Below are 16491 nucleotides of genomic sequence, written 5' to 3'. Positions count from 1 at the left end.
CTCTTGTTTCTAAAAACAATCTCATTGGCTTTTAATGGACCAACTCAGTGGTTTCTGAACATATAAAACAGGCAAGAGTCAAGCTCTTATTCACTCATTGCGCTTCTTGCAGGCAGACCTATCTTCCTTCTCTCTCTTACTTGGATATTAATGACTTCACGGTCTTGCCAAATCCTGTGACAGTCCCTTGTTTTGTCCCAGATATTATGTGGGGATGCAACCTAATCTCTCTGAAATAGCAGCATTATAGATCCGTACAGTAGTGCAATGTATCTGAGTCTATAAAGGCTGTCATATGGAATGGACCTGCTGTTCTGGACACTGCAGTCTAGGAGGGATATTGGCAATCTGGCACATGTTCAAAGGAGGTTGACAAAGATGGCGAGAGGCCATGAGAAAAATTCTATGAGAAAAGGCTGAAGGAGCAGGGCAGCCTGGAAAAGAAGGCCTGGAGAAGAATCCCAATATGATAGTAAAGGTAAAGGGACCTCTGACCATTAGGTCCAGTCGTGACCGACTCTGGGGTTGCGGCGCTCATCTCACTTTATTGGCCGAGGGAGCCGGCGTACAGCTTCCAGGTCATGTGGCCAGCATGACAAAGCCGCTTCTGGCAAACCAGAGCAGCGCACGGAAACGCTGTTTACCTTCCCGCTGGAGCGGTACCTATTTATCTACTTGCACTTTGACGTGCTTTCGAACTGCTAGGTTGGCAGGAGCAGGGACCGAGCAACGGGAGCTCACCCCATCGTGGGGATTCGATCCGCCGACCTTCTGATTGGCAAGTCCTAGGCTCTGTGGTTTAACCCACAGCGCCACCCGCGTCTTCAAATATTTGAAGAACTGTCACATAGATGATGGAACAAATTTGTTTTTGGAGAGCATAGGACCCAAACCATCAGGATATAGGAAATGCCTCTGGATCAGACTAAATGGCCCATTTAGTCCAGCATCCTGTTACCATAATGACCAACCAGATGCAAACAGGACCTGAGCATAAGAGCACTCTTCTCCTCCCGTAGTTTCTGGCAACTGGCATTTAGAAGCATTCTGTCTCTGACTATGGATTCAACCAAGAGATTTAACTTAAAGGAACTTCTCGATGGTTTGAGCTGTTTGACAGTGGAACAAACTGAACATAAGAGCCCAGTTGGATCAAATCAAATATCTATTTAATTTAGCATTCTGTTCTCATGGGAGCCAATCAGATAAGAACAGCCACACTCTCACCTACATTTTGTTGTAGCAAATATTATTTACCTGTTCACAGTGTGAAGAAGAACTAGCTTCTGTCTGGCAGGACTTTGGATTAGATGACCTTTGAGGTTCTTCCCATCTCTATGGTTTTTGCTAACAGAAGCAATTGCAACACCTTCCTTTGCTGATTATTGGCTTCCAGAGCAGACTTGTGTCCTGGTCTGATAATACGTTATGTTCCAAAATACACAGTCCTGTAATTTTCAATGGTGGAGGCAGTGATGAAAACTTGCTTTGTCTCCTGGCTATTCTGCATTTTATGGATAAAGTCTTCCTTGGAATAATTATAATGACAACAAAAAGTGGAACATTTTATTGACTCTGCCAAGGGTAGCTTTTCATCTTCTTTGGACTATCAGAGGGGAAAACACAACCCAAATCCTATTATAGGCTGGCAGTTTATCAAAGCACCTGCTTGTGTAAAATGAAGAAAGAAAAAAAAAGGAGGAGGGCAGGGGAGGAGAATCCAGAAACATTGAAACTTGCAGATTGTTCTCAGCATGTGATTGTCTCAAAAGCAAGGAGAGATGTGCAAAACCTGGCTGGATTCTCTCTCCATAGGGAAGTCCCCTCAAACCTATCATACATTTTATAAGTAAAATACTTTTATAGAGGCTAAATTTCTTATGGGCAAATTGGGTCCTGATTTGCTATCCCAAAATACTCCTGCTGAATGTGAAATTCTTTCATGGGGTGCAATGCAATTTCACAATGTCCATGGTGTTTGTGTGTGGACAGATAGATTAGATGGATAGATGAATATGAGAAGAGGACAAATACTGTAGGACTTTTAAAAATCATTTGAACCATGCCTTAATTCACCCTCCTCCTCAGATCTTGTCAGACTACAACTGCCATCATTCCTGACCATTGCCTACACTGGCTGGAGCTAATGGGAATTGCAGTCCAAAACCTGGAGGGCATCAGGTTTGAGAAAGCTACCTTTACTAAACAAAGTTCTTTCCATCTTTGTATCGCGCTTATCCCTATAACAAGCCTACCTGAAAGGGGAGGTGAATCAGAAAGATCCAATGCCCAGGATCCAGAGCAGATTAGACAGTACAGGGCATCTCATTCTGTCCTGTGAGGAGAGAAATTAAAATGCAGCCATGTATAGATAAGATATTTTCCATCCAACTTCTCACTTTCATTGAAGAGAACGGGAAGCTTGCCTAAATGACAGAGTATGCAGTACACAAACTGGAGCAGAAAGAGAGTCCATGGTTGGTCTAGATCAGGAGTAGGGAAGCTGCCTTAGCATGTTCATTCTGCATATAAAAAAGTTCTCCCTTGGTTCTACTGTCTACACAGGATTGGATTCCATCCCTGCTCCATTTGCTAATGACAGGTGTCATTTCCCTAAGAATTTCCTGCACCCTCAGCATTCTTTGGAAACCAACAGATCTGAATTACTGACAAAGGAGAAAGCCAAAGGATTTAACAGAATAAGCTTAAACTGATTTAGGTTTGGTTAAAGGTAAAGGTAAAGGGACCCCTGACCATTAGGTCCAGTCGTGACCAGCTCTGGAGTTGCGGCGCTCATCTCGCTCTATAGGCTGAGGGAGCCCGTGTTTGTCCACAGACAGCTTCTGGGTCATGTGGCCAGCATGACTAAGCTGCTTCTGGAGAACCAGAGCAGCTCATGGAAACGCCGTTTACCTTCCCGCTGGAGTGGTACCTATTTATCTACTTGCACTTTGTGTTTTCGAACTGCTAGGTTGGCAGGAGCAGGGACCGAACAACGGGAGCTCACCCCGTCACGGGGATTCGAACCGCCGACCTTCTCATCGGCAAGTCTGTGGTTTAACCCACGGCGCCACTCGCGTCCCTAGGTTTGGTTAGTCACTTTTTAATGTAGAAAGGCCTGTGGCCAGCTGCAAGGATTTAAATCCCAACAGAATACAGCATGGTTTAGTTATTTTTCAGATGTGTTGGGGTCCAAAGAATATATCCAGCCCTCCAAAAGGCACATATGAAAATTTGGTAAAACCAGAGGGCCGGATAAGAAAAGAAGAAACTGAGGAAAGCCAATTCTATTTTCTGCTCTTCAGAATACATTCATATTAAAATGAAGAGATAGAAGATATCCAAAATGCCGGGGTGACTTTGAAATACCCTCTATCTTCTTCAGTAACCAGCCATATAATTAATTCTACTACTGTTAAGGAGTGTTATTCCCAGCAGTGTTTATTCAGTCTTTAACCCTGCCACACAACCGGTCAGACCTGTATAATTTCTCTCGTTGCCTATTTCACAGCACTGAGAAGTTTAGGACATGTTCACAACAGTGAATGTGTGATTAGGGTGGACCTAATGTGAGTCCAGGTGGAGTGTACTACCCCGCCCCCCCCGAAACAAAAAGAGATGTGGTGGTCAGAACTCCTAATCCATATTCAACTAGGTATGATGTGAAAGATCTGAGATGAGGACCTCTTGCTAACAAACAAACAAACAAACAAACAAACAAACAAACAAAGTAATTCAGACGTGTAAATCAGATCAATATACAGTAGATAAGGTCCTGGGAGACCTGCACCATTTCCCAATTAAAACTGCATAAATGCCCCAAACTATTTGCTCAATTGGGTGAAAGTTACACGTATCATACAATTCCCCCCCCCCCCCCGTGCACCCTTTTTTTTCCGGGAGGGGTGCGGGGGCAGTGATTTTCAATCTGGACACCAGCACAGGAAAAAAAGGTCAAATGCACAGCTCCAGCATCATTATTCCATTTTTATTCTACCATTATTCCATTATTACTGGAGGCAGACAGTTCCAGCTAAATTGTAGGACTGCTGGAGGAACTGTTGCAGATTTATAAACTCCAGTTTACAAACGTGTTTCGCCAGACAGATTTACTGGGAATGTATAAACAGAAATGCCAACAGTACAACTGGCCCTAAAAATAACTCCTCAACATCCCCAAGGCTGCTGTTTTCAGTTTTAGGGAGTAGAAATTATTATTTTTGCAGTGAAAGTTTCTGCTCTACACAGTGCAGCTGTCACTTTCTCAACAGCTAGACCCCACAACACTCCAGTCACGTCTGAAGGATGGAATCACACATTGACATGACGATTTCCCCCCCACAATCATCTCAGTCCTATGGGCTGCTAGGATGGGTTTGGTGTGCTCCATAGTACTTTTGTGGACTCCCATATGAAAAGGTTGGGTTTTCTGAAGCTATGAATGAGCATCAGACGATGCGTAATCAATTGCTAGGCAGTCTAAGTGGTGTTTTGGCATAGGGTTTTTTTCCACTGGAAAATGACCACTGTGGTTCCTGACATAGCAGCCAATGCAATTATCCAACTTTCAAGGAGGAAACACTTTTACCAGCCAAAAGGTGGCAGTGCTACTGGACACAGAAGAGTTGGAATGAATTACAGCAGTTTTTACTCATCTGCCTTTGCATCACAAAATGTACAAATAGCACCTTGCAACTGCCGTGTTCTGAGAAGCTGGCATTTTTAAAAATGAAAAAAGCTGTTTGCGTTCCAGACATTTCATGCTAGCTCAAAGAATAAAGGTCACAGTTAGCTTTTGAACATCTTTATCCTAATCATATTTATACAACAGTACAGCCCACTGATTTTTTAATAAGAGCGACTTCCTAGTATATATGCTTAGGATGGTAACATAAGTTCAAATGAGTGGAATCCCAAAGAGGTGAATTTATATCAGAAACACCATCATAGTTTTTATTTTATAATAATATCTTATGTTTTCAAAGCAGCTACATACATTATCTCAGCCAACCTTAATGATGAGGACCGTGTCATTATTCCCATACTGCAGATGGTGAGACAGAGAGAGGTTGACTTGCCTAACACTACCTAAACATTTTTGTCAGGGGTGAGATTGTAACTGAGAGTTTCCTGATTGACAGCTCGGTCTCTTCAGCTGCAGTCCTAACTCCATTTATCTGGGCGCAAGACCCACTGAATTCAATAGGCTAGGATTGTGCTATTAGTCACTACACATACAGTTCCATGAGCCAATCTTGTCCTATAGACCAGGGTGGGGAACCTCTGACCCCAGGGTTTCAATTAGGCCCATGAAGCCATTTATCTCAAACCACACTGACCTGTCCATCAACTGACATCACTAGAGGCATGAGCTGATGCACAGGATAGGGTTAACTCCTACATTGACGGCGCTTTCCTGTTCCCAGCAAGGCACAAGATTGTGCAGTCAAGGTAGCAGAATTCAACCCCTGCTCATCAGTTTAGTGTGGATTAAGGACTTGCACAAAAGCACCCTTTGAAGCAGCCGTCTCATGCGAGCTACTTCAAAAAGGCTTTTGCAAAGACTTTAAGACAGCCCTTGTGTTCTTGTTTCATGGAGTCACAGATTTGAAAGGAATCCAAAGGGTCATCTAGTTCAACCCTCTGTAATGCAAGACTCACAACTAACCATCCATGACAGAGGGCCATCCAACCTCTGCTTAAAAGCCTGCAATGAAGGAGAGTCTACAACCTCTCAAGGGAGTCTGTTCCACTGCGCAACAGCTCTTACTGCCAGAAAGTTCTTCCTGATGTTTAGTTGGAATCTCCTTTCTTGTAGGTTGAAACCATTGGTTCATTTCCTACCCGCCTGAGCAGCAGAAAACAAGCTTGCTCCATCCATGTGACAGCCATCAGATATTTGAAGATGGCTATCGTATCTCCTCTCAGTCTCCTTTTTTACAAGTTAAACACACACAACTCCTTCAACCGTTCCTCATAAGGCTTGGTTTCCATGATCATCTTGGTTGCCCTCCTCTGCCCAAGTTCCAGCTTGTCAACATCCTTCTTAAACTGCAGTGTTCAGAACTGGAAACAGGAGCACAGGGTTGTTTTAAAACCTTTAGTAAGCCTCCTCCACTTCCCCTTGAAGGCCCTGATCTTGAATACTTAAAAGGAAAGCACAGGGAGACTTGGAAACAGCATTATAAGATTCCTCCCGTTTCCTTTTTAAGCCTCTGAGATCTGAGTGCAAGGGAGTCTGTCAAAATGCAGACACATTTAATGTCACATTTCTTACAGAAGATGGGCCGATTAGAGACTTTTGCTTCTCTCCTTTCTTACTCCCTTTCCCTGCCCAAATTATATGAAATATAATATATGCATGGTTACTCAGAAATAAGTTTCGTTGAACTTAATAGGGCTGATTCCCAAGTATGTATATAGGGCTGTCTTCCCTGATCTGAGGCCCTTGGGATGTTTTGAACTACAACTCCCATCAGTCTCAGCCAGCATGGCCCAATGGTTAGGGGTCATGGAAGATACAATCCAAAATTTATGGAGGACACTAAGTTGGGGAAAGCTGATTTAAAAGATTGCAGCTTTAGTACTTAATTACTACCAAGAACACCTAACTGAGATGGTACTACCTGAAGGCATTCTTCCCTTATGCTCTTGTTTCTCTGTATTTCCTATCAGATATTTCCCACTAAGATTAAAAGCCTTCATTGAACTACTACACTATCAAACACCAGACCAGCAAGCCAATTCATAGTGATAATCTCCTGCTTGAAAGAAAACACACCCAACACAAAGCAGACACAACCATCCATTGCATTTCAGGAGGTCCAAACGCATAACCAGGCCACAAGGATATACCTTATGCTTGTGAAATTTATGGATAGGCTTACCTGTGTTGCTGTATAACTACATGGAACTCTGGACGTATCAGTGAAAAACATAGAATATAAGATTAGATTCCTGAGCGAAGTCCAAACAGAGAATAACAATGTGCAAGAAGATTACAGAAACAAAATTGGAACAGGCAAGGAATAAAATATTACCTATGGAGAATAAGAAAGCAATAAGTATCATAAGGTGTTTTCTATGAGATGTACTACTGGTTGGTTTTCCAATCATCACTATGCACCATAGCTTTTGCCACCCTATTGATGACATTTCATTTTAAGCTGCAACAAAAACTGAGTATCCTCACAGCAGAAAAACATATTTCTCATTTCATGTAGGCATTATCTTGTGTGGTTCAACAATTATGCGTGTGGCTTTGTTTTTTTTACTGACACAGCTTCTCTTTCATCCTATTGTTTCTTTCTCCCTCTTTTCAATGTAATTTAAAAGTAGAGAAAATAGATATTCCATTTGGATTTGAGTAAGTTTGCCTTACTCAATTTAAGAAAAAAATAACTTTATTGTTTGTAGTCAGTAAAGGCATTGTCACTAAAAAGAGAGAGAACGGGGTCATTAGTGGCTAATGATAATTACAAGGGAGAAGTAAATGAAATATCTCCAGATAGCTATTCAGCTATCTTTTCCTTTTGTCTTGCTTATATTAGTTATCTATATGAACGTACAATACAGAAACCCTGCCATGTTAGTCTTGAAATTCATCTCTCATTTGTCAGCATGTTTATTTCAGAGTCATTTAGCATTATTAAAATTCCACAATGTCTTAAAAGCATAGAAGGACATCAAAGGTCTCTGGGGAGGGGGAAAAACAAAACCATTGCTCACAAAGGCAACCTCTGGAGTCCTCTACTTACTCTCTGATGTCACATATATTTTTTATGTAAGCAGCAAACACAGAATCCAACAAGACCTTGAAAGAGACCTGTCGCCACGATGCATCCATTCCATCAGATATTTGCTTCACTGTGGGGGCTCACTGGAAAGTCAGGACCTAAAAGACTGGTGGCCAATCCTGGAAGCCATGTCATGGAGGAGCAGTAGAGGAAGCACAATATATCATGCTTCCATTCTCCCTGATTCTCGTCCTGTACCTCCCCTTGCAGTGAAATGCATGAGCTGCCTCTGGAGCTCAGAGGTTCAAATTCCAGTTTGATATTTTGAGAGGAAACATAGAAATAAGAAGTGTGAATTGTGTGTGCATCCTGTCAACCCTCTCCCAATTTTGTAGCATCTAGAGCCACTCTTAAGGGCAATTCACACTAACTCAACAAGGGTACGGGTGGAATTTTCTTCATGAAATCTTCCCACCCTGCTCCAAGAACTTCTGGATACAGGCACCTTCTAGGTGGGGCCAATTAGACAGCTCTTTCCTTCCTGGCTGTTCTCCTCCTCCTTTGCTGGGTGATCAGCTGTGGAAGAACCAGCTGTAGTGCTATTATCTAAATGATCCCTGAGAAGTGTGGGGAGAAGTTTCAGATAAGCAGCTGTCAAGCTGCTCTTATGTGTGAATTGGGCCTAATGGCTCGTTCTTACATTATACAAGTAGAATTGTTACTGCTCCCTCATGGCTGTTTCCCATGGTGCTCTCATACTCTAAGACTATGTGGGAAGGACCAATAGCATGATTGATTCCAACATTAAAGTTGCCCACCCCAGGCCCTTTCCTCTGTTATGTTAATGGTTTAATGTTGCATTATCAGTGGTGTGGGGGTATAGATGGATAACAACACCACCACACCATAACGTTAGAACATGCTGCATCATCATGAATATACTAGGATGGGATGTAAAAAGAATTTTGCAGATACAACTGTACAAAGTGTAATATAGGTATATATGCTGGTTTGATACTAAATGATGAGGTTGAACATACCATCTACTGATGTTGAGAAAATTTATATAAATGCCCCTACCTTGATTTGAATACAAAGCTGTAAATGAAATGACACAACCTATATTATTGCCTTCAAAATCCCATGGATTTAGAATGTGTGTGTGTGTTGTGTGTGTGGTTGATCCCTTAAATACCTCAAAACTGCCTTGAAATCTTAATTGTAGGCAATATGACTTCTTAGGCTCCTTATATTCATTGAGAGATCAGATTTTGGGGGAGGATATTGTTATTCTATAGATGTGTTTCATGGAATTGATAAATCTTTTCTATAATTTCCTGATCCTGTTGGACTCCAACTCACACAAGTTGCAGACAGCATGGCCAATGGCCAGGGATGATGGAAGCTGTAGTCCAGCAACATTGAAAGGGCTAGAGGTCCTCCACCTCTGTACTAGAAAGTTGGGATGGTCAACAAGAATCGGATTCTCCACCGCCTCAGTTGGTCATACCAGCATCATATCACATTGCAATAGCAGTCCAACTCCCACAGCCCCTTTTGCAAGATCTCAAGAGGAGAAACAACAACAGCACTAGCAATTTTATCACACACGTAACTAATCCTGGTCTGCAGTCCTCTTCTGCCCACAATGTATTCACTCTCATTGTGGGTAAAGGCAAGACAACCAAAGTACAAAAATGGCAACAAGGAACAGTTAAAGCAATCATGAAATTATAAAGAAGAACTGAGTGATAGACATTCATGGATTTTTGCTTTTACCTTTGGGACAGCCAGTTCACACAGTAATATTTGCCCTGCTGTTTTACTTGCACGCTTGACCTCAGGGATGCAACTGGGAGAAGAGAGTGCCATGAAGCTGTGACAAGTGTGTCTGTTTCACAGCAGTTTTCAAGATGCGGGGAGTTCTTTTTCGAAGCATTATGGTCACAGAACTCCCTGCATAGTATAACTTTGCCTACCACCAGTTCCCAATTTATTCTTTTCCACCAGGGCTTTTCTTCATAGATGGCAGCCATTTTCAGATCCGATGATTCTCGGGAGCACCTGTATCTCACTGGAGCCATCTTACTGCTTATATAATCGATTAAAATGTATGCCAAAAACACAACCACCTTTCCACATTATGTGCATTTTTCATCTTGTGTTGTGTAACTGGCATACAAATTATTGTGAGGTATTAAAAACACACACAAGAAATGCTCTTAAAATACACTGGGTTTTCTTATATTTAATGTATGACATATCTTTTGCAAGCAAGCTCTTTGCTCTTACACCATCCTGGAGTCTGAAATGGTGCCTCTAGGGTTTTGTTCTTCACACGATCAGGCTGCCAGGGGTCATTTCTGTGAGAATAAAAAAAAACAGCAGCAAAGGACTGTATAGATCAGCCCAGTGTTTCTTGTAAATACAAAATGGACAGTGGCTTGAAGTTTGGCAGTAATTTGGCCTTGTGGAAGCTATTGAGTGGGGAAGGGCATTTGTTGAGTGGCATTCTCATCCATAAATAAAACTCTGATGGCACTTCACTGGAAATATGGCAGAATGCATTAACCTGGTTCTTTATCCCAGCACACTGACATCTTAACAATGGATAAGAAATTAAAACAGAGGGGTGAGTGGGGGAAAGAACGGTCATCCAGTTAATTTGCCAGTGTTGGTGCCAACCATGACTAGGAAGTTGGACCTTGGACTCTTACAGTAAACGGGTCCAACGTGATCTCACAGATACTTTAAAAAAATATTCCATTCTATATCAAAAGTAGGCACATGCCTTTCTTTCCACAAAGAGAAGAGCAAGGGGGACACAGTATATTCTGCCTGCCTCGACAGTTTCTCTCTGGTCTTTGATGTAACGTTAGGCACAAGCCACAGCATCTTTCATTGGTGACTACAGAGGTCTGATTTGGGAATTTGGCTGTAGTTATGGAACAAGTGACATCACACTTGGGTCAGTTACTGTGGAAGGAACAAAAACATCTCATTTGTATTGCTTTAAAATGTACACAGTTAAATATGTATATTAAAAAAAAATACAGTAATACATTAATCTTGTGGTGTCGAATCAACTAGAAGGTATGTATGATGCGAGGATTTAGCAAATGAGATCTATAGATACAAATTTCACTGCAGAGTTATGTTGTAGACAAACGTCTCTCTCTCTCTCTCTTTAAATATGTAAATCCTACACTGTAGGGTTTTTTTCCCTTTATTTTTTTATTTTTGTAGTGGTAGAAAATGTTTTGAACACTTGTCCGTGAACATGAGCCGACAGTTTGTTACTGAGATCCTCAGAATGGCAAAAAATTTGCAATGCAAACAATTAGTACTGTATGCCAACTCTGCAAAAAAGCCCTAACACACACACACGCAGCCTCAAAACAAGAGGCTTTGCTGTACAACCTCAGATAGTCTTCCTGGTTTCCATGTACCGTTTGACACCGCGACGGCCGAGAGCCTCTAGCATGGCAATTCCTAGATACCAAGCTTGTTGGGTTGGTCAGAATGCCACAGGAGAGGGGGGCAGGGGAAGAATTAATAATTCTAGCAGCACACAACCATCAAATCATTTTCATATTGAACCTGCGTGGTCCCGGGACCTCCCCTTCCACAACCGCGCCATTGTTCTTACGGGGGACGTACTCGAGGTCAATGTTGGTTTTATGCTTGCCTTTCCCTCGGCTCCACACAAAAAGTAGTAAGAAACAAAATAAAACCACCCCGAGGAATGTGAAGCAGCCCATGGCTGTCGACACCAGTATTGTCTTAAGGTCCAGGGAAAATGTATTCATATTGGTTCCATTGGAACTGGTGTCATTGGAATCTGTCATGTACATAGGAGTCCTGTTGGCATAAAGGAAACGATCCGAGGCAAAGCCTTTGACGGTTAGGGTGGCTGACAAGGTGTCGTTCCCAGCAGCGTTGCTGGCCACACAAACATAGATCCCGCTGTCTTGATCTTGGGCAAACCGGATCTCCAGGGTGCCATCTCCCAGCACCGTAGCTCTCCCATTCGATTTGGCGGTGACCAGTCTCCGTCGCGGCGTCAGCCAGGCGACGGTGGGCTGAGGGTCGCCATCTGCACTGCACTGTAGCTGCACCGTTTGGCCTTCCTCGATCACCAGGTATTGCAGCTTCTTGTCGCGTATCCTGGGCTTCTTGCAGGTGAAGTAGAAAGAAAGGGCGGTGCTGTGGAAGTCTTTGAAGGGCCTCTCTTTGACGCTGTCCGGGCCGGCGCACATTGGCTGCTGGCCCCCGAACTGCAGCGTGGGCTGCCTTTGTAAAATCCAAAGCAAGCGGCAGTCACAAGCCAATGGGTTGTTGCTTATGCAGAGGATTTCCAGGGCTTTGGTGGAGTGGAACGCATTCTCTTCGATGGTTTCCAACAGGTTTTGGGACACATTAAGCACCCGGAGGAACCGGAGTCCTTGGAATGCGTGGGGTTCAATGGTACGCAACTGGGCCCCAACTATGTGGAGCTCTTGGAGGCGCAACACATCGGCAAGCATGTCCGACTCAATGGTGCTGATGGGGTTGTAGGAGAGATTCAGGTGGGTCAAGTAAACCAGGTGCTTCAGGGCAGAGTAAGGGACAGTGGACAGGTTAGTATTGGTGATGGAGAGGGAGGTGAGGTTCAAGCCATATAGGCTGTTGATAGGGATCATGTCCAGCATAGGCCAATAGTCTATTTCTAGGTTTTTCAGGTGGAACAATCTCTTGAAGGCATATGCAGGCAGAAGGTTAATATTGAGATGTCTCAGGTGTAGACTGATGAGGTTGTGAAGGTGAGAAAGGGCTTCTGTTGGTACAGCTGTTAGGTTGCATTTTTCCAGAGTTAGCTGCTCCAAACTGAGCAGTCCGCTGAAGGCCCTGTGAGAGATATAAACCAGATCGTTATCCCCAACCTCGAGGGACTTGAGGTTGTGCAGATCCTGGAACATGTAGTCCAGCAGAATGACAATCTTGTTCTCACTGATATCTAGCTTTGTTAAGTTTGACAGCCCGGTGAAGACCCCTAAAGGGACCAGCTTCAGACGGTTCCCTTTCAGCCGCAAGGAGCGCAAGTTAAACAGATTGTTAAAGGCTCCAGGCTCGACGTTGGCAACGATGTTGTCGCTGAGATCTATCTCCTCCAGCAGAGGGAAAGCTGTGAACTCCTCCGGGTTGACACTTTTCAGCCTGTTCTTGCTAAGATCCAGGATTTTCGTCTCAATGGGGATGCCCTCGGGGATGGCAATCAGGCGCCTCCGGTGACAGCTGACAGACTTGTTCTGTGCTGAGCACTCACAGCGGGCCGGGCAGCCTATGGTGGAGCCCATGAAAATTAGCAACACAGCCAGACCTAGAAATGGCTGCCAGCATGATATGGCTGTGTGAAGCATGACTCCACTGATGTTGTCTAATCCTCCGTCACAGGCCTGCCAAGACAGAGGGGAAGAGAGAAGAAAACAAGAGAGTTAGCTTAGTTTAAGGAGAGTCTCACGCTAAGGCAAATCCCATTCATTTTCAGTTAAAACAACAGCAACAAAGCTTATGAACCTGTTTTCCCAAGCACATACACCCAATTTTCCCTTGTTCTCTTTTATTTATCCTCCCCCAATTTTATATATTTATTTAGTTTAAGTAAGTAGTACAGAAAAACAAAAACAAAACAACAACAAAAAAGAAAAAAAAGATTGAAAACAATCCAAAAATATTGAAAGCAAATATTACATATTTATCATATAATACTCTCCCCCGCACCCGCAGCTTCCCTCCGCCACAATTCAACTTCTTTGAATCTCTATTTCCACCTTTATCTTTGCACTCTCCAAATGTATCATTCTTTGTATTTCTATTATCTCTTCTCTTTTAGAAAGCATACATATACTTTACATTTTTATTCTAGGCATAATGCTTAATATGGATAAAAGATTGGATTATACTGGAGAAAACTAACATAATGCTTAATAAACATTATTTAGAACAAGTATGAATCATTTACTCCCTTGTTCTTTTTTAATGGCAATGGCACCCACTCGAGAGGTGCCGGAACTGAGTTCCGCCGAGTTCCAACTGAAAAAAAAGCCCTGGTTTTCCTGAAGTTCAGGGATGCACCTAAATATTGGTTCTTCCATTTTCTCCACAACTGATGTCTGAACTGAACATGTGGACCAGAAAAGCCTTACATGGTCAGGTGACCTCCAGTTCTTATTGGGACTTCCATCTCTCACCAGGCTCAGCCAGGATAGCCAATGATCAGGAACGATGGGAGTTGTAGTCAAGCCCCAAGCAGGGGAAAGGTTTAACAGTAGTTTATACCTCCCCCCCCCTTTTCCCCCTTTTTAATTTTTTTGTGTAGGCTGTTGACAAGTCAGGATTGTTGCTTATATTAATTCATAATGAACTGAGATTTTTTGCAATAAAATAATGCAAAGCAAAACAATGCTATGCATTCAAAAGCATGTCACATGTATTATCTTGTATTAATCCTTTTAACAACCCTATAAGGTAGGTCAGTGTTATTTCCCCCATGTTACTGACCAGCATTGGAAATCAAGAAAGAATGGCTTGCCTAAAGGACCTTACTGAGTTCACAGCCTGAAGAAAGAAGAACGGCAGACAAAATTAATGGACTACACAGAATTGGATAAAATGACAGGAAGGATTTGAAACCTGTGGGACCAGAGGTTTACAGAAGATTGGAAGAAATATATGAATTATCTGAAGAGCAACTGTAATCAACAAATTACGCTAGTAGGACTACAAGAAGTTTTGTAGGGAGAAACATATGAAATATTGCAAAGAAGAGAAAGAAGAGAGATACTAGTTATGAGATTTAAAAGTAATAGTTAAAATAAGAAATGTAAATTGATGTGATTGATGGAAGTCAAAAAAACTGTATAAGATGTAAAAGCATGTTTAATTATTGTTGAAAATGATATGTTGAAAAACTAATAAAATATTTATTAAAAAAAAAGAGTTCACAGCAAAGGACAGATACGACCTGTATACTGGATTTCCTGATTCATTCACTGATTTTGCTCCCCCCTTTTTTAAAGGCTGCCTGTCTGCTATGCAGCACTCAGCAGAAGCTTGCAATGGTTAAATATAAAGCAAAGAATAACACATTCAACATGAAGGCATTACATTATAATTATGCTTACAATTGAGAAAGTATAACAAAAATGTGATGGTTCATTTATTTCCTTGCCATATCCTTCCTTCCTCTTCCCATGCAGGCTCCTGCATGTGCAGAATTCTCCGACTTCTGACTTAACCGGCCCCTTCCACATGCATGCATTACTGCACATATACCCTCCAAGTGTCCCTATTTTCCAAGGACAGTCCCAGAATTACACAAGCCACCCCAGCTTCTGATTTGATCCAGGAATGTCCCTATGTCCCCCTCCGAGCTTGGGGAGGAGGATGTGCTGGTGCTTGTCCTGAGTGGCAGCTGTGAGGGCAAATCCTGTTGCCTGCATATGGCTGCCACTGCCAACCTCCTCCCTTGACTATTTGATGTACCTTTGGGGGCAATTAATTTGCTATGTATTTATTATTGGTTGTTTATATGCAGGCCTGTTGTTTCAATCTCTGTATTGTATTTGAATGCAACGGGTTGAATTTTATATTCTTTCCAGCTGATGAAGAATTAGCATTGAAACAGTTCATTATCCCGGAAGAACTGTTCTCTCTGCTGCTGTGCTCGGAACACCCTTTTGTAACGTCTGGAGCACCTACCATCTTACTTCTGTGTTGCTGTTCTCAGCAGCGGAGGAAGCAGCTCGGGTGCCAGGGGCAGGGCGAGCGGCCCATAGGGGCGGGGCGCACCATGGGGCCTCCAGAGTCTGCCTGCTTCCTTCTACTCAGCCGCCCTACAGCCGGGGTGGGGGTGGGCAGCGGGCGGATCATTTGGGCAGCGCGGAGCCTGCACACGCCTAAGTCACCGCATCTCTCCCTGGAGAGACGTGTGGCTCAGGTGCACTGCAGACCCCACAGTGAGTGCTGCCTGGCATTTTGTCACCCCCCCTCAGTGGTGACACCCAGGGCGACCTGCACCCACGCACCCCCCTTCCTCTGCCCTTGGCTGTTCCTATAGCTCCACTGTGCTCCAGCTCATTCTTGACAACATTTTGGATATGATATTTACTGTGGAAAGGCGTTCAGCCTCAATTTCAATGGTTCTTTATAGTGACATACCATTCTAATCATTCTGCTTATGGAATAATAATAATAATAATAATAATAATAATAATAATAATAATAATAATAATTTATTATTTATACCCTGCCCATCTGGCTGAGTTTCCCCAGCCACTCTGGGCGGCTCCCAATCGAGTGTTAAAAACAATACAGCATTAAATATTGAAAACTTCCCTAAACAGGGCTGCCTTCAGATGTCTTTTAAAAATAGGATAGCTGCTTATTTCCTTGACATCTGATGGGAGAGCAGGCACCACTACCAAGAAGGCCCTCTGTATGGTTCCCTGTAACCTCACTTCTCGCAATGAGGGAACCGCCAGAAGGCCCTCGGCGCTGGGTCTTGGTGCTAGTTACTTGACTCTTATTAGTTTGTGACTCCCTGCACATATTACATGTCTTCTGTTTATGAATTTTGAAACAGTTTGATAGTGTTACATAAATTTTGTCAATATATTATTAGCCTACATGTTGTTTGATGTTGTTCAGATTGTTCTGTTTTGCAACGCAGGGGAATTTTTATTTATTTTTTGGTTTATAACTTCCTCCCTTGGGC

The 16491-nt window shown here is 42.9% G+C and overlaps 1 protein-coding gene and 1 long non-coding RNA gene across 8 annotated transcripts in view; one reads left to right on the top strand and one right to left on the bottom strand.

Moving 5' to 3' along the window:
• The first annotated feature begins 827 nt into the window (after positions 1 to 827).
• Positions 828 to 3591, top strand: LOC310753122. Its single transcript, XR_014543204.1, has 2 exons — positions 828 to 2719; positions 3087 to 3591. It is a non-coding gene; the product is annotated as an uncharacterized lncRNA (long non-coding RNA).
• Positions 3592 to 9968: 6377 nt separating this feature from the next.
• Positions 9969 to 16491, bottom strand: part of LINGO2 (leucine rich repeat and Ig domain containing 2) — a 520455-nt gene continuing 513932 nt past the window's right edge. For all 7 annotated transcript variants that reach the window (XM_083593419.1, XM_083593423.1, XM_083593417.1 and 4 more), the window contains one exon: positions 9969 to 13171. In XM_083593419.1, coding sequence (XP_083449545.1) covers positions 11315 to 13135 — 1821 coding nt within the window. In that variant the 5' untranslated portion in view covers positions 13136 to 13171 and the 3' untranslated portion in view covers positions 9969 to 11314. The remainder of the gene's footprint in view (positions 13172 to 16491) is intronic.

This window comes from Podarcis filfolensis (assembly GCF_964270895.1).
Source record: "Podarcis filfolensis genome assembly, chromosome: 17".
Classification (NCBI taxonomy): domain Eukaryota; kingdom Metazoa; phylum Chordata; class Lepidosauria; order Squamata; family Lacertidae; genus Podarcis; species Podarcis filfolensis.
Note: the sequence above shows the minus strand (reverse complement) of the source record. Positions and strands in the feature narration are given on the sequence as shown.